The sequence below is a fragment of the Hipposideros armiger genome, unplaced genomic scaffold (genome assembly GCF_001890085.2).
Source record: "Hipposideros armiger isolate ML-2016 unplaced genomic scaffold, ASM189008v1 scaffold_6, whole genome shotgun sequence".
Classification (NCBI taxonomy): Eukaryota; Metazoa; Chordata; class Mammalia; order Chiroptera; family Hipposideridae; genus Hipposideros; species Hipposideros armiger.
In genome coordinates, this window is record NW_017731356.1 from 2136875 (window position 1) to 2164865 (window position 27991).

The 27991-nt window shown below is 41.2% G+C and overlaps 1 protein-coding gene across 1 annotated transcript in view; it reads right to left on the minus strand.

Moving 5' to 3' along the window:
* Positions 1–22455: 22455 nt before the first annotated feature.
* Positions 22456–27991, minus strand: part of F5 (coagulation factor V) — a 55181-nt gene continuing 49645 nt past the window's right edge. Inside the window, exons 23-25 of the mRNA XM_019647596.1 lie at positions 26390–26541; positions 23481–23663; positions 22456–22730 (exon numbers count right to left, since the gene is read on the minus strand). Of these exons, the coding sequence (XP_019503141.1) occupies positions 22584–22730; positions 23481–23663; positions 26390–26541 (482 nt within the window). The 3' untranslated portion in view covers positions 22456–22583. The remainder of the gene's footprint in view (positions 22731–23480; positions 23664–26389; positions 26542–27991) is intronic.

Consider the following 27991-nt stretch of genomic DNA (forward strand, 5'->3'; position numbering starts at 1 on the left):
AGGCCCACCCTCCGCCACCGCCTCCAGCCTGAGAGCCAATCACAGAAGACGTCGGGCATCTCGCTTCTCTCCCATTGGTTGGTGGTGGCGGCGCGCCGGTCCTCTGACGTCCTCCGGCTCGGGCGCCGAGGGCGTGTGTAGGACTCGGTCCGGACGGCTGTGGCGGCGGCTCGCCAGGCTGGCGGAAAGCCACCCGCCTGCTGTCGCGGTGGGCTCGCTCACCCTCCACGCTGCCACCCGCCCTGTGGAGAATGCTCCGCGAGGGTCCAATCCCCGCCCGCAAGGAAGGCGCCGTTCTGCACCGTCAGCCTCTGTCCTTAATCACCGTCTCTCAGGTCGTCCATTCAGAGTCTCCCCGCCGCAGGGACTTAGTGGGCAAGGCCTGGCAAAGATTTAACCTTGGGGATGGGGGAATGCTTAACCTTTCCTTCAGCAGCGTTCATGGTTTAAATTTAATTCGGCTGCCAGAGAAAGATAACGAGAAGCCTCGGAGCGTTTACCAAGAGACTGAACAGAAGAAAAGTACGGAAAAGATTGTAAGAATGAACAAGCTAGTCACTTAACAAAGGGACCGCAATGGATTCCAATTTAAAGGCGTTTAGCTTTATTTTGTCACCTTGTGCAAGCGTAGTAGAAAGAGAACAAACACATAACTGAAGGATAGAGCGTGTGTTTAGAAGGAAAGTGGGAGGTTCGGAGACATTAAAAGCAATCATGAAATACCAACCGATCTGTTCGCTAAAAAAAAAAAAAAAAGGACTTGGCATAGTTTTCAAGGGCAAAGCACGCCAGTCCCCAGCGCTTTCCTTCATCTCTCTCTATAAGCGTCTTTCTGCCTGTCGCACAGCCTGACTCAATTCCAATTCTTCCACTGCGGACCAAGCTGCACCATTTAAAGCAATTTTCCCTGTGCAGCATTTGCAGAGTAGCAGATCCTGCCAGAAGCTCACAGAAAATATTTTTTTTAATTAATTAATTTATTTTTTATTATTAGTTGCAGGTGTACAAAACAATGCAATAGTTATGCTTTTCACCCCTCACAAAGTGACAAACCCCCTGAAGTGGTCTCCCTAACAAGACATGAGTCCATCTGGGCCCCTAAAAAATATTTACAGTATTATTGATTATATTCCCCAAACTGTCTTTCCTATCCCTGTGGCAATATTGAAGTTACCGATTTATGTTGTCTCATCCCTTCCCCTTCTCCCTCATGCCCACCCCCTCCCATCTAGCAATCATCAGTTTTTCCTCTGTGTCCCTGAGACTATTTCTGTTTACATTGCTCGTTTATTCAGTTCTTTAGATTCCACATATAAGTGAGGAAACAGTTTTGAACTCTCTATTATGCTTTAAAGGATGCTTTTCGCAATCAGCCACAAAGATGAGTTTCCCAGACAGAATCACGATACTAGTAAAAGGGAAGAAAGAAATTTGTTTCTAAGGCTGTAGAAGAGAATGCACCAAAATACGAGTTGATTAATCTCTGAAGAAATGGAATTATGACTATTTACATCTATAGGTAGGTCTCAAAGTGTGGTCCAGGAAGCCCTAGGGGTCCTTAGGACCTTTACAGAGTTTCACCAGGTCAAGCTATGTTCATAATAGTGATACTAAGACTTTCCTTTTCCACTCTAGAGACGGCACAGTGTGTGATGATGTCATCACTCTAAGAGAATGTGTGTTTGTTTATTTTGGTGTTTCTAAAAATCTTTCCAGACTTAATTTCTAATATGGCAGTTATCAATAGGTATAACCTACACAAATAAAAAGTCTTTGGAGTCCTCAAAAACAGGAGTCTCAAGACTAAAAAGTGAGGACTTCTAACGCACATAATATAATTATCTAGTGCTCTCATCGTGATTACAGAGAGAACACCAGCGGCCTTTTGGCAATGACTTTGCACAACAGTCAGTGCTTTAGTAGAAAGATGAAGGAAAGACAAGAAGACCAGGGGAGGCCTCAGAAAGAGAAGCCTGCTTGTTAAGAACAGCTTTCTGTGCCTTCCCTGTGGCTTGGAGCCCTGAATTATGTTAACCTATAAATCACTGATTCCGGAACTTTCCTTGGTATAAATCACCTAGGCACCTCAAATCCGCTTTGCAATGTTGGGCATTAATAAATAATAATTGCTCTTGAATTGAGTAGAAACTGTTTTTTACTGTTTTTCTCTAAGAAGTCAAGGTAGGCAGAATTCTAAGAATGACCCTTGCCCTCGTGTAAGCCTCACCTTTTTGAATGCGGGGTGGAACCCAATTTGATGAGATAACTCCATTGTGAGTGTTACTTGATGGGGCGAAAGTGAGATTATCCCAGTGAGCCCTATCTAACCACACCAGCCCTTTAAAAGCAGTGAATTTTTCTCCACCTGGTAGCAGAAGAAGGAGTCGGAGGTGCTTGAAGAAAGAGAAAGACTTGATGTGTTGCTGCTGGCAGGGCTGCGTGCCAAGGATATGAGCACCCTGCAGCAGCTGAGACTGACTCTTGGCTGACAGCCACCAAGGAATTGGGGATTTCAGTCCCACAATCCCAAGGAACTGAATTCTGCCAACAACCTAAAGGAATTTGGAAGAGAATTCTTCCTCAGAGCCTCCAGAAAAGAGCCCAGTCCGGCCAACACCTTAATTTCTGCCTGTGAAACTCTTTAAGTCGAGAACCCATCCAAGCCCACCTGGACTTCTGATCTACAGAACTGTGAGCTAAATTATTTTTATTTCTTTTTATGTCACTAAGTTGGTGGTAACTTGTTATTCAGCCATAGGAAACGAATACAGAGGTAAATAGAACGTATTTTAAAAGTTGAGGTAATATTTACATCATATGAGATTACCCGTTAACCGTATTTAAGTGTACAACTCAATGGCATTAGTACATTCACAGAGTTGTGCAACCATCACCTCTGTCTAGTTCTAAGGCACTTCACCACCCCAAAAGGAAACTTGTTACCCATTAAGCAATCACACCCTATTCTCCCTGTCCACTGGCCCCTGGCAAACACGAGTGTGCTTTCTGGCTCTACGGATTTACCTATTTTGGATAATTCATATAAATGGAATCATACAATATGTAACCTTTTGTGGCTTCTTTGATTTAGCATAACATTTTCAAGGGCCATTGATACCGTAATATGTATCAGTGCTTCATTCCTTCTTATAGTTGAAAAATATTCCATTTTATGTATATGTAACACATGTTGTTTTTATCCTTTCATCAATTGATGGACATTTGGGTTGTTTCCACCTTTTGGCTATTGTGAATAGTGCTGCTATGAACATTTGTGTGCAAATATTTCTTTGAATATCTGTTTTTCAATTCTTTTGGCTATATAGGGGTTGAATTGCTAAGTCACTTTATAATTCTGTGTTTAACAATGTGAGGCGCTACCAAACTGTTTTACACAGAGCTTGCATCTTTCCACATTCCCACCAGCAATGTATGAGGTTCCAGTTTCTCCACATCCTTCCCAACACTTGTTATTTTCCTTTAAAAAAAAAAATCCATTCTGGGGAGTGTGAAGTGATATCTCATTGTAGTTTTGATTTGCATTTACCTAATGAGTAATGATGTTGAGTATATTTGTTAGCCATTTGTATCTCTTCATTGGAGAAATATCTGCAGAAGTCCTTTGCCCACTTATTAATTGGATTGTTTATCTTTCTGTTGTTGAGTTGTACGAGTTCTTTATAGGTATATTCTGGATACCAAAGCCTTGTCAGATACATGATATACAAATAGTATTGCCCATTCTGTAGGGGTAAATAGAATATTGGGGACTTTTTTCTCATATGAAGGCATGTGGGGACGTGTGTTTTGTTAAAAGGAGGATTATATTATATACCCTTTTGAATCTTGTTTTTCTCAGGAATAATTCATGGAAACTTTTCATATAATAAGGTTAAGCTCTAATTCTTTCCAATGTCCCATTGTGTGAGTGTACTATAATTTATTCATTTCCTATTTATGATCATTTCCTCTGTTTTCAGTTTTTCGGTTGCTGCCAACTGCCAAAATTAACATCCTTATACAATATATGTCTATGTAGTGTTTGTTTCATTTTTATAGGATTTAGTCTCAGTAGTGGGATAACTGGGTCAAGGAATGTATGCATTTTTTTATTTGAATGGGCATTGTTCAGTCCTTTTCCATTAAAACTATAACTTACATTTTTACTGCCAACATAAAAAAGTATTATTTTTATACTGCATCCTTGCGAACAACAGATGTAATCAGGCTTTAAAATCTTTGCTAGTCTGATAGGTGGAAATCAGTGGTTTTCAACTTGTAATAATTTTGCTTCCCCCACCTGGGACGTTTGCCAAAGTCCGGAGATACATAACTGCCAATCATGGTTGGGGGTAGATGCGACTAGCTTCTAATGGGAAGAGCCAGATATTCTGCTAAACATCCTGCAATACTCAAAGCAGCCCCCTCAACAAAGAGTTTTCCAGCCTAGAATGCCAGTAGTGCTGAGGCTGAGAAAACTTGATATAAAGTGATACCTCATTTTATCTTTAATTTGAAGATCTTTATAGGTGAGTTTGAGCCTCTTTCCATATGTTTGTCAGCTATTTGGATTTACTCTTCTGTAAATTACCCATTTATATCCTTTGCTCATTTTTCTTTTGGTTGTTTATTCCTCTCATCAATTTATAAGAACACTTTATATTTTATAAACCCTTTATTTGTCCTCTTCATTGAAAATATTATTTTTCAAATACATTTTTAGTGAGTGACTTGTTTATAATATATTTTGCCAAATAGTAAAATCATATTAAAGAGCATAAAATAAGGTCTGCACAAAGGGTCAGACATATGTCCTTGGATAAGAAAGCGTCATAAAAATGTTCCTTCCCCCAAAGTTAATTTTTAACTTTAATGAAGTTCCAATGGGAATCCAAACAATAATATCCAATTAAGAGTCCAGAACTATGTTAATGTTTATATAGAATGATAAATGTACAAGAACAATAAAGTTCTGCAAAGAAAGACTAGTAAGGGGTTACTTGCCTCACCAGATATCAGAGCTTACTTTAAAGGCTCTAGAATCAAATCAGTTTGGTAACATAATCAGAATAGACAAATATATAAGTTAAACAGACTAGGGAATCCAGAAGTAGGGCTCACTATATATGAAAATTTAATAAACAACAACTATTTTGTTCAATGAAATGAAAAAAGGATGGATAACTTAATAAATATTTCTGGTAAAACTGTTGATCCATGTGAGGGAAGTTAAGTTTGGAACAATCTTATACTATTTATAAAAACAAATTCTAGACGTAGAAATGGCTTACATTTAGGTAATATTAATGCTTCAAAAAAATCTAGGAGACTACCTATATACTCTAGAAGACAAGGAAACCTTTTAACTAAGAATGGAAATGCACTGAAATAAAATAAAATATAAAAAATATGAAGAGAATGATAAAATGATCATATTTATGAACTTGATCTTATGGACTGAGAGCAGAGACCTTGGTCTTCTGGCATGGTACCTGACAAGCTGAAGGAACTTAATGAATCTTGGTGAATGAATGGCCTGTAGATCATTGATTCTAATCTCTTAAGTGACACATTATTATAAAACCTCAAGGACAGCTTCATGAGCAAGCAGTGACCTACAAAGTATGAGAGAGTCAAACCTTTTTTTAACCTCTGGTGTAGTACAGACAAGAAAGGAACATTGAATCATACCCACATGTGGCATATAGAATTTTGGAGCAAAAAAAAAAAGAAGAATTCAGATCAGCTTGTCTACTGCATTATTTTCCAGAGGAAGATCCTTAAGTTAACAGAGATATTAAGGGACATGTGACATAATGAAATTGGAAACAAGCCTGCTGGCCCATTTTGAACTTTGTTCTACAATAGAAATAATGGAATTCAGTAAAACATAATTATAATCATAGACTATTAATTTTGGACATAATATTGAAGCTTAGACCAAGAAATGTAAATCAATTTAATGAGCTCACCAAGAGAGTTAGAAGCAAATTCCAAATAGTCTTTGGTTGTGCAGACTCACAGTGCCAGGCAGCCTTTTATGCTTCCTTCTAGTTAATATTTCTTTTTTTGTTTTGTTTATTCATTTTATTTTTTTTAAGACTCCACCTATGAGTGAAGTCATGTGGTATTTCTTTCTCTGACTTATTTCACTTGGTATAATACCCTCTAGGTCCATCCATGTTGTTGCAAACAGCAAGATTTCATTCTTTTTTATTGCTTAGTAATATTCCATTGTATATATGTATGGACCACATCTACTTTATTCAGTCATCTATTGATGGACATCTAGGTTGCTTCCATATCTTGGCTACTATGACTAATGCTGCAATGAACATAAGGGTGCATCTATCTTTTCAAATTAGTGTTTTGGATTTCTTCAGATAAGTACCTAGAAGTGGAATTGCTGGATCATATGGCAGCTCTATTTTATATTTTTTAAGGAACCTCCATATTGTTTTTCCATAGCAGTTGCACTAATTTATAGTCCCATCAACAGTGCACAAGGGTCCCCTTTTCTCCACATCCTTGCCAACCCTTGTTTGTCTATTTACTGATGACAGCCATTCTGACAAGTGTGATGTGGCATCTTGTTTTGGTTTTGATTTGTAGTTCCCTGATGATTAGTGATGTTGAGCGTCTTTCCATATGTCTGTTGGCCATCTGTATGTCTTCTTGGCAGAAATGTCTATTCAGGTCCTCTGCCAATTTTTTAAATCAAATTGTTTGTTTGTTGTTATTTCTTTACTTTTCAACATATTGAACCACAAAGCAGTTCTCCTGGAAAGCAGAGTATTGAAATGCCTTTCAAATGTATTTACTAGAACGTCTACTTTATTCCTATAAGTATGTTAGGTACAAATAGACATTTTTTTCAGATTATAGATGGGAACACTGAGGGACGGGGAATCTCGGTCCTTCAAAGTCACATTTATTCCCGCAACACGAGTTTATTGAGAGCCTATTGTTCAAGGCATTGGACTTGGTGCCACAGGGAAACAATGATAGGATAGTCTCCAACCTCGGGGTGCTCATAGGCTGAATCAGTGGTGACTCAGTCCTCCAAGTCCGGCTCTAGGCTGTGCCCTTGAAATGCCCCTAAATTATGACCTTTGTCACAAACAGAAGCAAGCTGTATCCTGACAATAATCATAGGCAAACTGACTGCGCTGTGCTATTCAGAAAAAGGCCAGCTCAGCTCACAAGTGACTCTCCTCCCTGTTTCTTAACTATGTGACTCGGAATTTGAATGTGGTTGTCAATTCATTGCTGAGCTGTGTCATGGAGCAGCCCATCTAAAGGGCTGCCTGCTCATCAGCTGGCTTTGCCTGTGTGGGCGGGGACTGTGGGACGATACAGGCAGGGCATTGCCACACCATCGAGGCCCTCTGGAAAAGGGCGCTGGGGTTTGCCCAGTGTACGCTCTGTGGAAGCCTTCCTCCCCACTGCCTCTGCCCGTCTTCTGCCATCCTTTGACACCTATGCTACAATCACTCACCAATCCTAAAAAATCCCATCCCGTGTGAGTATGTACCCTACGAGAGCAAACCTATTCTTACCTAGAATCGGATGTTATGAAACCACTACCTTCATCCTCTGATTTGCATTTATGTCATTGTAGTTTTCTTGTTCGTAGCCTCTCCCTAGCCCCGGCCAGTATCCAAGGAACAGTTGGAATAATCTTCCTAAAATTGAATATTACTCTTATCCTTACCTCTGATTGTGTAAGAACTTGGAGTGCTGACTGGATAAAGTATAAAGTACTTCCTTCTGAATTTCTCAAACCCCTCTGGTCTCACTCTCTATTACTGGCCCATACACGCCCTATATTTAGCTACACGGTGTCCACCAATTTCTCAAGGTGCTCCTCAGGGATCTTACCTTCTCTATCCTCCTGCGGCCCTAGTCCAAGCCACCACCATTTCCTCACTGAGACACTACGCTAGCCAGCCCCAAGCTTGTTTTCTGACCCTGCTGTCCCCAACTATAGCCTGATGGCATAGCAGCCAGAATGGCCTTCCTGAAGCCTAAACCAAATCATGCCATTCTTCTGCTCAAATCCCTCCAGCAGCCTCCCATTGCATTTGAAATGAAAGCCTAAGTTTTCGCCATGGCCTGAATGGCCGCCCTGCCTGATCTGCTCCCTCCCTCTCAGTATATCTCTGACCTCATCTCCTGTGGCTCTCCACCTTCCCAGTCTGGGCCAGCCACACTGGATTCCTCAGGGTTCTTTGTAGGCACCCAGCATCCACCACAGGACTCTTGCACTTGCTGGCTCTTCTGCCTGGGACAGTCTCTTCCTAGATACTTGCATGATGCCCTCTGTCACTATTTTCAGGTTTCTGCCCAATTATCACCTTATCCTACTTGAAATAGCACGTACCCTCATCGCGGCAGGACTCTGCTCACACGTCTTAGTACTCATCCCCACTTGCTATAGTATGTATGTTAGTACTCATCCCCACTTGCTATATTACGCATTTATTTGTTTACTGTCCTGTTTCCCAGAATGAGCACTAGAATGAAAGTTCCATAAAAGTAGTGACTTGGTTTTTGTTTGCTGCTCTAGAACTGTGCCTGGCAACAGGAGTCTGTGGACGTCATACACACTCGAGGAGAAAATCGAAACGTCTTGTAGTTGACAAGGGCGCTGGCTGGATAAGGGGTTGGAAGCTCTAAATTCTAGCTCAGGTTTTTCCACAAATGGGGTCTGTGCCTGGATTAGCGGCTGCACCTCGCATCCCAGGTCCCTCTAACATGGGTAGTGGGGCTGGATCTCCAAAAGCCTTTCCAGCTATCAAGGGCTGTCAGTTGGTTCAGGTGGGATATTGTACCCAAGTGGCAGGAATCATTTGAGCCTGGGAAAGGAATGTATGATCTGTCAACGCCAAGGACCTTGCGCGCTGAGGGTGTGACAGCAGAGGCTGACACGTGGCAGAGCCTGGACCTCAAATCCCATTTGCTTTCCCGTTCCTATTGACACAGCTGCCTTCCTCAACCTTGGTGCAGCTGGGCTCCCACCAAGATGGAACAGGAGAAGAGCAGAGTTGTGGGGACACCCTTCCAGTGGGGTTTAAGCAATATGTGTAGCTCAAAAGGGCTTACTCAGGAGACTGCAACCCTGCCAGCATTGAGCTGGTTGTCTTAGATCTGCTGCTGGGTTTTTCTCTGAGAACTGGGGTTAATGTGGCCCAAGGTTCAGGGCAGATCCTATAGAATTTCCCAGGGAGGGGCCATCTGGAGAGTGCCAGAAGCAAACTGGGCCAGACAGTCACCTGTGAGGTGGCAGTCCTGGAAATCCTGGCTGTGACTCAGCTGAGAACCTCTTCATATCAGACAAACTGTACAAAGTGGACTTGACCCGAGGCCAGAAATGACTAGACTGTTTAGCTAAGCCAGGTGGTGAAATAATTTATTTTCTGATATACTCTATCTTTTGTAAAGAATGCATAGAACATTTAGAAAAATGTTAAGTCCTGTTTTGTAAAAGCATGTGGCCTCTTATGACAACCTTCCAAAACAGCAGTCACGATCACATGCAAGTGAGTCATAAATTAGGAAATCCCTGATGAACTGAAGGGTGTGTTGATTTCTCTCATCAGATACTCATTCGTGTCAATGTAATTGGCCATAGAATAGGTCAAGTGTTTTATGTGATTCTCACGGCCAGAGTCAGGCCGTATCTATTCAAATGTTTCTTGATGTGTAACTTTCCTCCCTCCCTATCAACAATGTATAAACACATACAAACACACAACCACATGCTGATTTTCTCTCCTCTCATTTAGTTGTATATTCTCCATGTGGTTTGGTGAGGTATTTTAAAATTCTCACCAAGGGGGCCAGCCGGGTGGCGCGATGGTTAAGAACTGGCTTAGGATGCCAGAGGGCCCCGGTTCGGATCCCACACAAGGGCCAGTGACACTGCCCTCCACAGCTAAGATGCTGAACAGCAGCTCAACCTGGAGCTGGGCTGCCGTGAGTCGCTGGCGACGGCATAGGCTGCAGCCCCTGTGCTAGTGGGTTGTCATGGGCTACTGTGTGTAGCCAGCAGCCAGTGTGAGCGGCCAGCAGCCGCAGTGAGCGGCCGTCCAGAAGCCGGCAACTGATCTGCCTCGCCCGGGAAGAGCGCAATGATGGTGCCAACTTGGGCCAGTGAAGCAACGTCCTCCACAACTAGATTGAAGAACAAAACGACAGCAATTTGTCTGTTCTCCTCCCCCCAATTCCCCAGCACTGTTCCCATCCCCCCAATTCCCCAATAAAAATCTTTAAAAAAAAATTATCACCAAGGGAAAATGAAGGGTTCAGAACATCTTATGTAAAGCCTACCTAGATAAAAAAGATTAGACAGGAAATGCTCTTCCCAGCTCTTAATCTGAATACTAATTTAGGACCTCCTGTCCAGGTTCTCATAATCCAAAATTCCCATTAAGATTTTCATCTTTCATCTTCTCCCAATTCGGAGGGTGAGAGGTCTTAGCTGGAACCCTGATAATAAAGAGGACATTTTCAGTTCTTGGTGAGACGTTCAGGTACCAGGGGACATGATGACTCAAGCCACATGGACTTCTGTTTGGTCCTTGTCACATCCATTCTGATAAATAACTTCTGGTACAGGACTTCTCTCCCTCTCACTGGGCTCTTTGTGATCACAAACCGAGTGTCGTCTTTATCTCTGTATTCCCTGGGTTTACTCTGGTGTTTGAGCATAGGAGTGGTTCGATAAACATTTGTTGGTGGACACATTTCCTAGACCTCATGAGTTGCACTGTCAACCTTCATTCATACTTTTTTTTTTTTTTACGGCTTATTAACAGGTCCAGGCATACCTTGGGGATATGGTGGGTTCAGTTCCAGGCCACTGCCATAAAGTGAAAATTGCAATAAAGCGAGTCATATGAAATTTCTGGTGTCCCAGTGCATATCAAAGTTATGTTTATGCTTAGTGTAGTTTATTAAGTGTTCAATAGCATCGTGTCCAAAAAAACACTGTACGTACCTTATACTTTACTGCTAAAAAATGTGAACCATCATCTGAGCGTTCAGTGAGTTGTAATGTTTTTGCTGGTGGAGGGCCTTGCCTCGATGTTGATGAATGCTGACTGATCAGGGTGGTGGTTGCAAAGATTGGGGTGGCTGTGGCAATTTCTTACAATAAGACAGCCATGAAGTTTGCCGCATCCATTGATGCTTGCTATCATGAATTTCTGTGTAGCATGTGATGCTGTTTAATAGCATTTTACCCACAGTATAACTTCTTTCAAAATTGGAGTCAATCCTCTCAAACCCTGCCACTGCTATATCAAATAAGTTTATATGATAATTCTAAAACTTTTGTTGTCGTTTTAACAATCTTCACAGCATCCTCACCAGGAACACATTACATCTCAAGAAAACACTTTCGTTGTTCATCCAAGAAAAGCAACTCCTCATCCGTTCAAGTTTTGTCATGAGATTGCAGCAACGGAGTCTCATCTTCAGGCTCCACTTTTGATTTGAGTTCTCTTGCTGTGTCCACCGCCTCTGCAGTTACTTCCTCCACTGAAGTCTTGACCCCCAAGTCATCCATGAGGGTTGGAATCAACTTCTTCCAAACTCATGTTAATGCTGATATTTTTACCTCTTCTTATGAATCATGAATGTTCCAAATGGCATCTAAAATGGTGAATCCTTTCCAGATTGTTTTCAATTTACTTCGCCCAGATCCATCAGAGGATTCATTATCTATAGCAGCCATGGGTTTATAAAATGTATCTCTTAAGTAAGAAGACTTGAAAGTCAAAATTACTGTTTGATCCATGGGCTGCAGAATGGGTGTTGTGTTAGCAGGCATGAAAGCAACATGAATCTCATTGTCCATCTCCATCTTGGGTGACCAGGTGCATTGTCAATGAGCAGTATATTTTGAAAGAGCCTTTTTTATCTGAGCAGTAGCTCTCAACAGGGGTCTTAAAATATTCAGTAAACCAAGTTGTACCCAGGTGTGCTATAATCCAGGCTTGTTCTTCCATTTATAGAGCACAGGCAGAGTAGATTTAGCGTATTTCTTAAGGGCCCTAGGATTTTCAGAATGGAAGATGAGTATTGGCTTCAATTTAAAGTCACCAGCTGTGTGAGCCCCTAACAAGAGTGTCAGCCTGTCCTTTGAAGCTCTGAAGCCAGACACTGACTTCTCTCCTCTAACTATGAAAGTGCTAAGTGGCATCTTCTTCCAATACAAGGCTGTTTCATCTACATTGGAAATCTGTTGTTTAGTGTATCCACCTCCATGCATTACCTTAGCTAGACCTTCTGGATAACTTGCGGCTGCTTCACCTTGAACTTTATGTTACAGAGACGGCTTCTCTCCTTAAACCTCATGAACCATCCTCTGCTAGCTTCACACTTTTCTTCTGCAGCTTCCTCACTTCTGTCAGCCTTCACAGAACTGAAGAGGGTTAGGGTTTTGCTCTGGATTAGGCTTTGGTTTAAGGGAATGTGTGGCTGGTTTGATCTTCTATCAAGACCACTAAAATTTCTCCACTGCAGCAGTAATTCTCTTCCCTAACATTGATGTGTTCACTGGAGTAGCACTTTTCATTTCCTTCCAGAACTTTCCCTTTGCATTCACAGCTTCACTGTTTGGTGCAAGAGGCTTAGCCTTTGGCCTGTCTCGGCTCTCGACATGCCTTCCTCACTAGGCTTAATCACTTGCAGCTTTTGATGTAAAGTGAGAGACATGCAACTCTTCCTTTCATTATAACACTAGGCCTAATTTCAATATTGTTGTGTCTCAAGGAATAGGGAGACCCGAGGAGAGGGAGAGAGGGGAACAGCCAGCCTGTGGAGCAGTCAGAACACACACAACATGCATCCCTTTCTAAGGCTCAATTCTCTCAGGTAAACTATAGACAATAATACCTGCTTCTTAGGGTAGTGGGGAGGATTGCATAAGGTTAGATATGATCAGTGCTTGGCACAATGCTTGGCACAAAATTGATCTAAAACAATAAGATCTATTATTGGGTTGTCGGAAAAGCCATGACGTATTTTTTTCTATGCTTTTTGTTGCAAAAATGTGTCATGGCTTTTCCGACAACCCAATATTTTCCAAGTACTATAGTGGGTCAACTTCCAAGTATTGATACTTAGGCAAGACCCTGGCACACAGTAGGAGCTCGTGCAGGCAGCAAATGCAGATTACATTTTCAAATTTAGCTTTTGCTCATTTTGTTAGAAGGTGGAGTGTATTTATGAGCAGAGAAGAAAAGAACAGGAGAGATTCATTTTTTTTAATCTTAATTTTGTTGAGGTATAATTTTCGTTTAATAAAAAGCATCCATTTTAAGTGCATAGTTCAGTAAGTTTTAGCAACTATATACAACGTATAACTACCACCACAGGGGTGTTTGAAACAGGCCTTTGAGGGAGGGGGAGCTACTGGAATTTAGAACCGAAATGCAAGGTTTGGCCTGGGCTACAAAAGAGGGAGCTTCCCCCCCCCCTCCCCCGCAGGGAAAGCGAGTAGGTGGATGGAAACGTAGATAAATAGGCACTGGGTAGGGGCGGCATCGCTGAAAGCATTCTTTGATGTTATCTCTTCTCCTGTGTGGTGGGAGGCCAGGTATGTGCTGAGAAAATGGTACAAAGGAATGGGACAAGTCCTACCACAGAGCATGCAAGTTTAAATGGCTTCTGTGAGGAGCGACTGACCAGGGATGTGGATGACAGGAGACGGCCCAGCTCGGCCTGGCTGCGGGCGTGGAGAATCCATCGCTGGGGCTTTCCCAGGGCGAGGGTGAGGGACAGAAGATCACAGGCACGAGTGCTCTGAGGGTTTGCAAGTCCCGCTGATGCGCCATGGAAGTGAAGCGCGGGAGGAGAGGCAGGAGATGATGCAGGGCTGAGGCGCTGCGAGGCCTCAGGGGGTGGGTGGGAGTGTATGAGGCCTGCCAGGAGTTTCTGGCTGGTTGGGTTTAACATCCCACGGGTGGACCTGCTCCAAAAGATGACAAAGTTCAGGTCACACGGGAATTGCCTGCTGCCATCCAGTGGAATGCAAAGCGACCAGTTAACAATTGATCAGAACACAAAGACAGGGTCATTTAGACCATGCTGGACTTCCAGAAAGCACGGCCAGGGCTTCACCGGGAAGGGTTTTCCCATCGTATTCGGGCACACAGCTGTTATGCTGAACACTGCCCAACCCGGCAACAAACCTGGTTGGCTTAAAATATGCCCAGAATCTCACCGCGTTTACTCGCTGCGTTGCCAGACATTTATTTGGCTCTGCAGTTGCATCCAAGCTGGTCTTCCTGTGAATACCCGTCCTCCCTAGAGTCAGTTCTCAACACAGAAGCCAGGAAGGTTCATGTCAAGCATAACTCACAGCGCGTGTCACCTTTTTGTTCCGAACTACAGAACGACTTCCCATCTCATTCAGCAGAAAACATCCCAGGGCTTTCCAGACCTGCACGGCCCCCTCCCCGCCCCACCCACTTCCTCTCTGATCGCGTCTTCCAGGCTCCCCTTGCTCAGTGGGCGTCCCGCTGCTGTGGTCCTTGCTATTCATGGGTCTCCCACTGCGAGCTCCTGTGGCTGGGTGTTTGCACTCCCTGACCTCTGTGTCAGGCTGACTTCTCCCATGCACCTGTGTTGTTGACTTCCTTAGCTCCTTCTGGTCTTTGCTCAAATGTCACCTTTCTTTCTAGGGCCTTCGCTGGTCATCCTGTTTAGTGTTATCTCCCTTCCACAGACACCGTGTTCCCTCCTCTATTTATTTTACCTTAGGACTTACTATCTGACACCCTGCGTTTTTTTCTTATTGTTTGTTGTCTGTCTCTTTCAACGTGCAGGGAAATGCCATGACAGCGGAGATTTTGTCAGATTCTTCGGTCCCTAGAACAGTGCCTGGTGCTTCACAAGCCATCAGATGAATTGACTGATGAGAGAGTTGCCCATGACCGGAAGGCAAAATTTAATTAAATGCAAGCTTTCCATACAGAGACAAAGGAGAAAAAGACATGATAAAAAGGCCATTTTCTCTGGAAAAGAAAAGAGAAAATGAAAGAGACAGAGGAAAGGAAAAACTCAAAAGCTCCTAATGTTTACTATCAGATCCTTTATAATCCAAAGGCTGAGGCAGATCCAAGGTCAGGGGAAAAGACAGGGGAAGGGTGAGGATTTCAGAAATCAAACAACCAAGTACTTATTCGAGGAAAAGCCTGCAATCGTATTTAACATCCTCCCCATCTGTACACATTCAATGTGGAAGAAACTGCAGAGCATCATTAGAAAGGGGTTTTTTTAAAGCGTGGCCTTTAGGTTTAGGGAGGCCAGAACTTTAAAAAAGGGGGCTAAACACAGGATGACAAGATGTGCTTGTTGGCAGTGAAGAACTTCAGAAGTTCTCTGAATATGAAAAAGAGAAAAAAAAACAAAAACAACTGTCTTGTGAACATTGAAAAAGTATAGTAAGTAAAATATTAGGGAAACAGGGGCATGTGTTGGAGAGGAGAGTGGGAAAGGTAGTTAAATATAAACGTGGCTTTGTTTGCAAAGCTGTAATCTTGATAAAGGGCACCTTCTTAAAGCAAACACCTGATCCAGGTATCTCATAACATATTTATGTTTCAAAATCCAGGCTGTAGTCCAAACGACGTCACATTCTAGGGGAGACTATTTATTTAGAGTCTTTTGTACTGATTGTTAATGTGACAGCAAACTACAAAATACTAAGCAGAAATTAATAGGCGATTATTCAAACCAGGCCTTACTAAGTAGAAATTTGTAAATAAGTCTGTTAGTTCCTTGAGGGTTAGTCATCCCTGCAGTACCTAAAGCTTCCTTTTCTATAAATGGTTAACAATAAATATTTGTTTAACTGAACTGAAAGTTGCCAAACATGTTTTATTCATTTTCGGGAAACATGGTTATTTGAAATGATTCATTGCTACTAAATGAAACGAGTTATAAATAAGAATCAAATTATGTTCATACATATAATGTTTGAGTGTTGATATATTTAACGTAGGTATTCTGTGAGCTGGATTAAGGTCTTCTACTACCAAAATAGAATGGCGTTCTATTCCAAAATTATAGGAAAAAATGAAATGAATGGAAATAATTTTCTCAACTTACATTTTTTTCTCCCTTTAATTGTTCTGAACCATTTGGTTTCTACCACAATTTGCTTCTAATAAAATCTGGTGCAAGAATATAGCGCCATTGCAAAAGCTGAGTTGCCCTGCTTTGTAGAGTATACAATACTGAGCTCATTGCCACCGAATGACTTAGAAAAAATATTTATGATAAGAGCTGTTGTCTGAAGGTAGACTGTTTCCCTTTCAAGACTGTAAAATCTATCTGTGGCTTCAGCCAGACCAGCAGAGCCATGTACCTGGACCACAGAGCACTAAACTTGGAAGTCTTGTTTTCCCTTAACTGGGCACAGGTGAGAACCCATCCACCTCTCCAGGGGGGTGCACAGGAAACAGCCTTTGAAAATTGCTCTTGTTACAGACACTCTGCACATCACACGGTGGCCTCTTTTTGTGGACCTCCGGGAGGCATTTAATTTTGGAATCAAGGAAAGTGCTTCTTTTGAACAGTGTTTGGGGACACTCTATTGTATAACTGATAAGGTTTTTTCTTTTTGCATCTGCTGATGAAACAACTTCCTGCTAAGTTCAAGCCCACCCATAGCAAGGCGAATGGCTTTATGGTATACATCCTCATGTCACCCTCTTTCTTGCTTCCTGTTGATGTTCCTACCTCTGTTTCTGCTTTCTCTCCTTCTTCTAATACATGTTATCTACTAGTAGTTTATCTTTCTCTTTTTTTAAAGCAATCTTAAGTCTTTTGAGGGAACAAGATGAGAGATACATATATTCTTTCATATATACATACAATTATGCTGTGTTAATTTGAGTTTTATTTTTTGTTAAGAGCATGGTGCTTTCTAATTACTTTGCCTCCTGAAAAAGTATGAGAACCTTTGACTGAGAATGTTAGCTGCTAGGAGGGCAGAGAAGATATCAAACCACATATCACTGGCCAATAATTTTTAAAGACCTGTTTGGTGCATTGCAGAAAAGTACAGTTTCCACAATCTGCATGTAATCTACATAGCATGACAGTCTAGCATACCGACCATTCTTTCTAGGTCAGACTCTGGCACAACTCATTTGCCTCTCCCTGTGTTATGCCTCCTTAAACCAATTGGCAACCAATCAATGTCTCTTGTTGAGCAAATTTCTACTTAATTCTGTTTTAAATCATCCAATCTGTGAATAATTTTCAATAATTTCTGAATCACATTCTAGGCCTGTGGACTCAAGATGGAATGCTAATGTTTGCATCTGCTAGTAAAAAACTTCCATTTGCTACCCCTGAGAAAAACGTAATTAGGTCAGTCCAATCCACTGAAGAAAGTCAATGCAAGATGTTCAATTCTTTGTTTAGCCTGGATAATTAAGGCTTGACCTCTGTGCGAAAAGTCCTCAGAACCCTGGCTAGGTATACAGTTGAACCAGACTTGCCACCTACTGGAAAAAGCATGGAGTTACAGGTAGAAAATAGAACAGCTATAAAAAGTAATGACGACTGCACAACAGTGCGAATGCATGTGACACCACTGAACTGCACACTTAGAAAACTTACCATTCCAACCATTTTTGTTATATGCATTTAACCACAATTTTAAAAAAGCAATGAGTGGTAGAAAACAAGGTGTTCGATACAGCAGAAGTTAATAACAGTTGTTTGTAATAATACCATTATATTGATATAATAGTATATCATATTTGTACTATCATTATTAATAATGTTAATATTAATAATAATCAATACCTACATAGTGCTTACTATGTGCCAAGGGCCAGTATAAGCACTCCACATAGAAATATAGCCTTTGTCACTATTTCCTTAAGACTGCGAAGAAAATGAAAATTTTACATTCTTATCTGTCACATCTGTAAACATGGTTGTCCGATTCCAGACTTTTCGAAAGCCTCTTTGGTCAACAAGGGGGAATACCAGTTGAGATAAATAGGACAGGTAAACCCATTACCAAATTTCTTGTCAAAAAAAGCAGGTGAGTGTATAAAATTGTCTGCATGCCGTTCTTGGGACATTGAGCTGCCCCTAAATGTAAAATACGAAAGCGCATGTGAATGAGGCAGATCAAGTGTGGGCTAGTGGAAAACAAAACAAAAGAGAACAATCACACAAGTGCTTCAAAATCGTATCCATATATACCTGTGCGATTCTCATTTCTAGATTAGTCAGTTTCCCACACAGGACACACGTTTATCCACCGTCTCCCTACTCCATTGCCATTCCCTCTGATCAGCATGCCTCGTCTTCTCACCCTGAGCAAGACAGATTGAATCCTGTCCAATGTGGCATCTTCCATAACACTACGAAAAGTGACCCACTTTTAACCTGGTCACCACCATCTATCATTCACAGTTTGCAGGTTAAGGATATGTTTTGTATCTGTATGTTTATCTTCCCCTACCCTCACGTCATCAGGTCCTCCCAGGTAGCTGTTTTTTTTTTCTTTTGACCTTACAAATACACTGATTAGGGGTTTGGTGCAGGGACTGGGGGTTGTGGAGAGAGGTGGGTGGATAAGCCACTATCAGATTATGTACCCAGGGAGCAGGGAGAATGGGTGGGTATGTCAGGGAAAGCTGACAGGGTCCTGAATTTGAACATAAAGCTCATATACGAGCTGTAATCAAACAATATGTTGAATGTTTAAATAAAAAAAAGTATTAAAGTAAAAGACACATTGCCATTAATCCCCCTCAAAATACTCCCCCCACTTCGAACACACTTATCCCCTCATTCTTGCCACTTTCTGAAGCAGTTCTGGAAATCCTCTTTTGTGAGTGTCTTTAGTTGCGCTGTTTTGTAGCTGCCTCAACATCCTGAATTAATTCAAAATGTTTACTTTTCATGGTCATTTTGATTTTGGGGAAGAGCCAGAAGTCACATGGTGCCAGATCCGGTGAATAAGGTGGATGAGGACACACCATAATGTTTTTATTTGATAGAAACTGGCGTACCAGAAGCGGTGTGTGACATGGAGCCTTTCCATTATGATCAGAAAATATGGTGAATGCTGCTGCCAAGTGCCATCCAACAGAAAGGCAGGGATCTTTAATATGGGAAGCGGTGTGTCGAACCTTAGTAACAGTATGTGACAAGTTTCAACTTGTTCAGTGCAGTCAGTCAGGTGTGAGCTATGGTTGAGAGAAGGTGGGTTTTAAAGTGTGCTATAAATCATCCTTCGTCATGACAACGCTCTGTGTCACACATTGCTTCTGGTATGATAGTTTCTGTCAAATAAAAATATTATGGTGTTTTACTCATTCACTTTACTCACTGGATCTGGCACCGTGTGACTTCAGGCTCTTCCCCAAAGTCAAAATGATTCAGGACATTGAGGCCACCACGACAGCGCAACTAAAGACATTCACGAAAGAGGACTTCCAGAACTGCTTCAGAAAATGACAAGAACAATGGGATAAGTGTGTTCAAAGTGAGGGGGAGTATTTTTAGGAAGATTAATAGCAATGTGTCTTTTACTTTAATAATTTTTTTAAAGATTTTATTGGGGAATTGGGGGAGGGGAACAGTGTTGGGGAATCGAGGAAGGGGAACAGACAAGTAGACAAGTTGCTGTTTTGTTCTTCAGTCTAGTTGTGGAGGACATCGTTTCACTGGCCCATGTTGGTATGATCATTGTGCTCTTCCCGGGTGAGGCAATCGGTCGCTGGTCATTGGTTGACTGCTCACACCGGCTTCTGGCAGCTCACACTGGCTGCCAGCCACTCATGTAGCTCAAGGCAGCCCACTGCAGCCCCACTGCAGCTTACGCCGTCACTGGCGGCTCACAGCAGCCCAGCTCCAGGTCTAGCTGTTGTTCATCATCTTAGCTGTAGAGGGTGAAGCGTCACTGGCCCTTAATGTGGGATCCGAACCATGGCCCTGCTGCTCAGAGCTGGTGCTCCCAAGCGAGCTCGTAACCAACTGAGCCACTCGGCCGGCCCAATAATCTTTTTTTCTCAGCCGTATTGTTTGATCACAGCTCATACTTCTCCAGTTTTCACTGACCCTTATCATCTCAATCCAATTCTTTGGGGTTCTGCACAGGTTGCCTTAATATATGTCCAAGGTATTCAAGGTCTGGGTCAAATCACCTTCTCCAAAAGTTTTCACAGTCTGACTCCATCCCACATGGATTACTCCTTGGATTGACCTTGTATCACTCAGTGTGTAATCTGCCCATAGTCCGTATTTGCTTCTGATGCTTGTCTTCTCTATTCAGCTAGATGGTACATGTTCAAAGAGCCAGAGCAACATCTTTTAATTTTCTTTATATATTCTCCCCTACAATGCCTGCCATGTTGTGTAGAGAGAAAACACTTAATACATATATTTTTAAAATTAAGATGGTGGTACCTCTAGGGAGGTTAATATTATTGTTTTATTTCCATATAACAAATGAAAAATGCTGTATATCTTTTGGTGAGCACATTTTATACACCCAAGAGATATCAAATCTTAAATCTCTAGTCTCTCCCAGCACGGTACATGGATATGAGAATCTTTCTCATTTCCTGGACATTGACAATGCAAATCTCACTTCACACAGTCGTTTTGTCTGCCTATGTCCTATTGCTTTCCCTACATCTAGTCTATTGTGAGAATTAGGCATTCAGGATTTTCCATGAAAGAACTCTTTGTAAGGGAGGGAGAGGGGGAACAAAAATGGTAGCAAGAAACTTGGATATTTGTAAGTGTGTATTAGGTCCACTGCTTTAGGGCATGCGCCAGTTGTAGAACCAAAGTCCACTGTCCATGACTTGCTTCTTCTTGGTCCATCCAGCAAAGTAAATGGTGAAACATTCATGGTTCTTGGGAGGATCCAAGCTATTTGATTAACGTTTTTGCCCTGAGTTTGCCAAAATGGTTCTGAACTCAAAATATAGTGATTATTCAAAGTTAGTCTAAAAAGTGGCATGAACTTTTAACAACTTGAAAAAATCCTGGAGAACGAATTCATGTTTCCTCTGACCTTTTTGTATTTGAGATACACTCACAGCCCCTCTTTTCCAACTCTCAATTAGAATGATTAGTAATGCTTAGATTTTATCTGTTCAGTTCTTCTTCCAAGTCATGATGCTGCTGAGTCATTTATCTCTTTTCCATAGCAATCAGTTATGATATAACGAACAGTGGACTGTGTTATGTCATTGAAAGATATATTGTATGGTGAAAGTTGTAATTTCGTCTAAATGACTTCAAAGAGAGGAATAAAAACATATTTTTATTTCAAAATAAGAGGGATTATAATATTTCCACACAGATCAGCTATAACTCAAACATCTCATTGATCCCCAAACAAGTAATTTTCAGATCAATTAATAGTTTTTATTAATTAATAGTCATGTCTACCTGCCTGGGAGGATGAATGATAGTCATTATAATTTCCATTTTATGCAAGAGAGACCAGACTGAAAGAGAGCCTAGGAGTCTCATCATCTGGTTTTTGGTTTCAGCCCTGATAGGAACACCCAATAGCCTCAGGCGGCTGTTGAACCTTTGTGGCCTCATTTTTTCATATATTGGATAAGGAAGTTGGATCATGCATTCCATTCTCATTTCTTCTCCTCCCTAGCATTCCACATGATTTTCTTGCCCCTGTTATCCCTCGGTAGACTCTAGATCAGAAGAGATCCCGCCCATTTCTGTAGTAGAGGGACCCAGGACTAGTTATATTATGTGTGGGGCCCATTACATAGTGAAAAATGCGCTTTATGCTGATATTTGCTTTCGCTTAGGTGAACCTATGTTTTGAACGTGTGCGCCGTGGTGCGATGTAGCGTCAGCTAGAATGAAGCCACGGTTTTTGGTTCAGTTCTCCCATGGTAATTTTGTTTCTGTTCCATGCCTAATGACCCCTCATATGTGCCATCATTCCCGAAGGAGACCAGGCCAGATTCACAAGTCCCCCAGGACTACTGAAAATATGCTTATTTGTATCTTTCCTCATGGAGCGTCAGGAAAATCATTGTCATGTGGGTGAGACTGAGCATTTTAAGCACTCGCCGGTTCATATGGGAACATTGCTTTTCTCTCCACTGTCAAGAAAGGTCAACCATTTAAAAATCTAATTTGTGTCCGTTACTCTTAGATCATAGTTTCTTTAAAGAAAACTGTAGGAGTGAAAGCTATCCAGGTCTAGAGGTTGTTTTAAAAAACAATATCTCTTTTATTAATGTGTTTAGGATTTAAAAGAACTATCACGGAGAGTGTTAACTACATGAATATTACTTTATACAGCATATTTAATCAGTGTGAAAGACAAGCCATTTTCGTGTTGGTTCTTGATATTTTCCCATTTATGTTCAAATTAATGCAGAAATAACAGCCATCATCTTACTTAATGATAGCAAAGAGTTACCTTATAAAACTTCATATATAAATTTTATTTTCTAATAGAGAATTCAAGATAGCCATGAAATGCATTGCCCACCCTAAATGGTTCGATACCTTCACGAGTCCTTCCCATCTCTGAGTATTCAGTTCTAGTAAATATCGCAGCCAAAGAGCTCCAGACGAAGAGCAATACTCTGATTCCATGTTTTGGGAATGATGCGGATAAACCGAGAAATGATTGGTGGGTTGAAAAAGTTCTTCACATGCCCTTTGATATTACTGTTTCCTTCAAAAATCTGAAAGCAAAATATGAGGAAGTCCTCAATGATGGTATAAAGGGTATAAAAATCTTACGGGTCACTTTTTTATCCTTTTAGTTCAAACTGAGGGCATCGCAGAACACATGACATTAACACCGAGATGACCCTCAGTCAATTATGGGTTCACACTCCAGACAGACCTCTTTAGGGACTTCGCCTCACCAATGATCCGAGTTTGAGGTAGGGAGAAATAAAGACACTTGATATGGTGTTGGTAGGCCCTTGGCAGCTATGTGACTTTGAACAAGTTACTTACATTCTCTGATTCTCCATCCTCCATTGGCAAAATGGGGATAATAAAATTTTACCTCATAGAAGTTGTAAGGATTTTTTTTTAAAGTATGTAAACATATGACAAGTGCCCAGTAAGTGCCAGACTGTGGCACCAGTAAATGTTTGCTATTGCTAACATTGAAACTAAAATGCAACCATGCGTTTTTATTTCTCTTTTCCAGATATACCCTATATCCTCAGCTGAACTGTGTCCCCCCACACACACTTTTTTTGCATCCCCAGCAAGTTCCCCAAGATTTATACACAGCAGAAGCTATGTGTAATCACTGTTTGTTTTGAAAAGTGATGTCCTCAGCTATGAGGACATCCTGGTACAGTGAGAAATAAACAAAACCAACCCAGATGCAAAGAGCTATTAGCAAACGCAAGTGCCATGCTCATTGTCACATCGTTTTCCAATTGCTTTCTTTTTGCCCAGATACCACCCTGTACCTTGGCCACCATGGAGGATTTCTGCCTGTAAGGTTTCCATTCCACGCCCTGGTCACTGTAGTGGATGGCATAGCTCTTCACGTACATCTCAGAGGACAGGGACTTGCAGCCCTGGGTTACGATGGCAGTTATCTTCTTGACTTTGAGCAGGTCAATTTGTAACCACTGCTTGTTGTTGTTTGCCTATGAACATGATAAGAAGAGTACATGGGTAAGATAGAAGCTAAAACCTTGGCTTTTTTAGACTAAGATACTCAGAAATGCACAGAGCTCAAAGGATGTCTTTCGCCTCTTCCCTTATGATTCCCTGTCTCCTTCAAGACTTCCCTGTTCCTTCATGTTTGTTGTCACAGCACACAGATTAGCTTCTATGGGAGTATCTCACACATTCTACAATCATTATTTGTTTATTTGTTCGTATCCCTTACTCTTTGAGGACAAGGACTGACTTAGTTTTTTTCTAGGTACTTATCTCAATGCATGACACACTGTTGGTGTTCAACAAATATTTGTTGTAAACAAATAAATAAAATTTATTTGAGAAAAAATATTAAGTTGATAAATTATCTGTAATTATTATTCTGTTAAGTGAGTTTGTTTAAATGTTATGATGATATTGTTACCAAAGGATTATCTCAAAAAGAATTGGATAGTATCCTCTCTCTATTTGTTTTAGAAAAGCCTCATTTTTATGCCACCACTAATGTCAAATAGGAAAAGTAGTCCAATTTCTTCTTTTCTGGTATTTCAAATAAATATAATATTTGAGAGACCTGAGAAAGCTATACCTCGGGCTTGATAAAACATAGTGATTGTCCTGTCCCTGGCCTAGCAAAATGCCTAATTACATGTTTGATGATATTCACTCAGAGAAGGAGGATCAGGACTAATGAAGTTTTAGAGTAATCTGAGGTGAATTTTCAACTTTGGGAGATTTATCACGCCCTGTACGCTTGCTCATTCAATTCCATAAGAAACAATGAATATTGATATATTTTCTCAACATTATTCATGTGCATGTCTGTCTGTGTACACATATATACACATATGTATGTATACATATAGTCACATGCTTTATGCATGTATAAAGAAAATTAATTCCATTAAAATTATTGTGTGACATAATCTTTTGTTAATTTTATAACACCCTCTAGTGACATTTGGTGGTGTTTTACTGTGTCTTCAAGTCAAGTTTGTACTAGTGATACAGAATATAGGTAGCTAGAGGAGTTTTGTAGGCATAAAATAGGTAGAGACACTTCAGTCTGCATGCGTGGCTGCATATGCGTAGCTTCAATTATCAGCCTCTCTAAAGAGACCCTATAAAGACATCTCATGCTAATAGGTTAAGTGAAACAAATAGTTCCAGATTTAAAATGACAGCATTCAAAATTAAAATGAGCATTTCATCATTGGAGGCTTTATTACTTCACATAGACTAAGAGCAAATTATATATGGAGCAAATTTTTTTAAAAGGCTGTAAAATGGAGGGTGGGGTGACAAGGGGTTACACCATGAACGGGTCTAAAGAGTCACTGGGAATGAATTCGATGGCCTCCTTTCTCTATTTAACTTTTTATTTTCTTTTTAAATTATTTTATCTTTTAAATTATATAACATAACAGTATTACTTTTATTATTTTAACTTTTCGGGCCTCAGTTTTCCCTCTGCAAAACTGCACAAATGAGATGTTTGGGTTGCTTTAAATGGTGGAAGGTGCGCTGACCTGTGTCTCAGGAGAATGGGATTCCTGGTTCCGCCACCAGACTAAGCTAAAATTATTTAATCTTCTCCATGCTTAGACTTAAAAGGCAAAGTCTGGACCAGATGCCCTGTAGAATCCCTTGCCATTCTAACATTCTGTGATTTTTAAGATGGTCCAGAAATGAGTTTCAAGGCATAGACGTGGATTCCCACGACTGTCTATGTGGTGTCCATGCTCCTTTATTTACTCTGCTCAGACCACAGTCGTCTTTTCTTTCCTGGTGACCTAATGTAGGGATAGGATATGGAAATCTGTAGAGAGTCCAGGGAGGTGGAGTGTAGCTATCCTAAGGGAGGGAGTTAGGAGGATAGAAAATAAGGAACTTGGATGAGGTTGGTCGATGAGATTGTTCTGAATTCTGATGCCATTCTGATCTCTCAGGTCAGTTGAAGAGTGAAATAAAAGTGAGTCAATTAATAGTCACCTGAATTACTCAATGGGCTAATATTAGAGGCAATATAGCTGTCTGGAAGATGTTTTTCCAACTTAGATCACTGATTTATAGTGCTGGCTTTGTAGCATTTTACCATGTTGCCAATGGTCTAAAGGAATGTCACAAAGTTCTCAAAAAATGGGAACAAAAAAATTTAAATGGCCTTCTTTAGAAAATGAAAAATATTATTAAATTGTGGGGGGATAAAAAGAAGATGTTGTAAATCTAAATCATTTATCAGTAATGTAAGTTGTCTCAAAGAGGGGTTTGCAAACTACAGCCCAAGGCCAAGTCTGGCCCACTGCCTGTTTTTGTAAATAAAGTTTTATTGGAACACAGCCATGATCATTCATTTACATAATGTTTATGGCTGCTTTCCTGCTACAATGGCAGAGTTGAGTAGTTATGACAGGGGGTGTATGGCTCACAGAACCTAAAATATTTACTACCTGGAGCTTTGCAGAAAAACTTTGCCCACTCCTGGTATAAATCAAGACTAGACAAAGAACCACAGAGATGACAGATAACTTCTCTGTGAGCCAAAGTTAGAGGTAAAGCTATCAAGACATCCCAGATTCTCAGCCCTAGGATCATAATGTGCAGAAATAGATGACTGTCTGGCTTCCCAGGCCCCCCAGGTATCCTGTAGTAAGAGCCTTTGTTTTCTTCTGAAAGGCTGAGAGAGCTCTGTTCACAGGGGATAATTCACCGTGGCTTGCCAGGCATTCACACGGCCCTGGGCATTCAGACGGGCACGAAAGGGCTCCCAGTAATCTCCCCACCAAGACTTTTTAAACGAGGAGGCTGTGATTTGCACGTCTTCTATCTTTCCACTTTCCATACCCAGTGGTGTGGAGCACCCTGTTAAGAGAAAAATAACGTGACTAAATACATGCACACCACCAAGATCCCCTGCACGGCATTTTGTGCTGCAGGGAGGTGGGGAATAACAGTACTCTAAGTAACAGCAAAAGCAAGCAACGTTTGTGTCCAGGCTTTACAAGCACTGTTGTTTATCACTCCTATTTATCTCCATCTTGCAAAGGAGAAAAGCACGGCAAAAAAAAGGAACTCTCCTAAAGTAACACTGCTAGAAGAATCAAACTAAATTTGAGCCAGGCAGTCTGACACCAAAGGTCATGTTCTAAGCATCTAAACTCTTCCGCCCTTCACAGTCATGGAACGTTAGGTTTTCGTATGAGGTAGACAGTACTCCTGTCTTTGTATATAAAAACAAACTCTATTTCTTTTTCTAATAAGGGTTACAAAGAAGTTAGAGGGAACACTTGGTAATCACACTTAATACTTTATTTTCAGCCTGTCGGGGCTGATTCATGGTATATAACCTTTAGAATTTCGCCAAGTTGCGAATTGGAAAGTCATGGGCAGCAAGGCTGATCTGTGAGTGTAAGACCTGTAGCTACTGAGTGAGCCCAGCTGACTGCCCATCCTGTCATCTTTGTGACACCTTGTTCTTGCTGATAAATCACGCGGGTGTTTTCTTGAAGTGATACCTTACTTTCTCCATGAAAAAAATTTAAGAAAGCTTAAAAAGAAGAAAGCCTATTGCTCATGTTAATTATATAAATATCAAGGAAGTGAAGAGATTTAAAAAAAAATAATGCTTCTTATATAGAAAATAGAGGTTTTAATAGATCTTAACAGAGTTGAATGTCCCATTTAGGGCAGTTTGACTCTATCATCTGAACAAGCCACCATTTACATCACAAAAAAACCACAGTGACTTATAGAGAGCTGTTTCAAGGAGCGCTCCTGCCTGTACGAACTTTGCATTTCATGGGGAGATGTTACCTACCTACTATCTGGGCATTGGCACAATGCCCATATCCGTATCCCTCACGAATATCAAGAGTATACTGTAACCTTAGCTGCTTTGATAAGCTGATATCAAGGTTCAGTGACTTTCTCCACTGTGAGCCGTGTCTCTTCCCTCTGTCCTGAGAGAAGGTACGGTAGCTCCCCAGCAGGTGTGTCAAGTGGGCCTTCCCCGCTCTGCCCTGAGCAGCCAGGTCGTGTCTGGATGGGCCAAACCCTGGGCCATCTGCTTTGCTCTTTTACCTAAGACTGCTAGACAAATATTATTTTCCATATGTGCTATGAAGTGAAAAAACTTTGGAAAGCACTAGTGTAAGAGTCAGAGAAGGAGAACAGTCGATAAGACTCTTAAATATCTGTTATATAGAGTAGAATTTTATTATGGCCATTTATGGATACCTGGATTTATTTATACTGCCGGTCACATTACATCCTCTGAAAAATGGCGGCTTGCATAGAAAAGTCTTGGGTACCT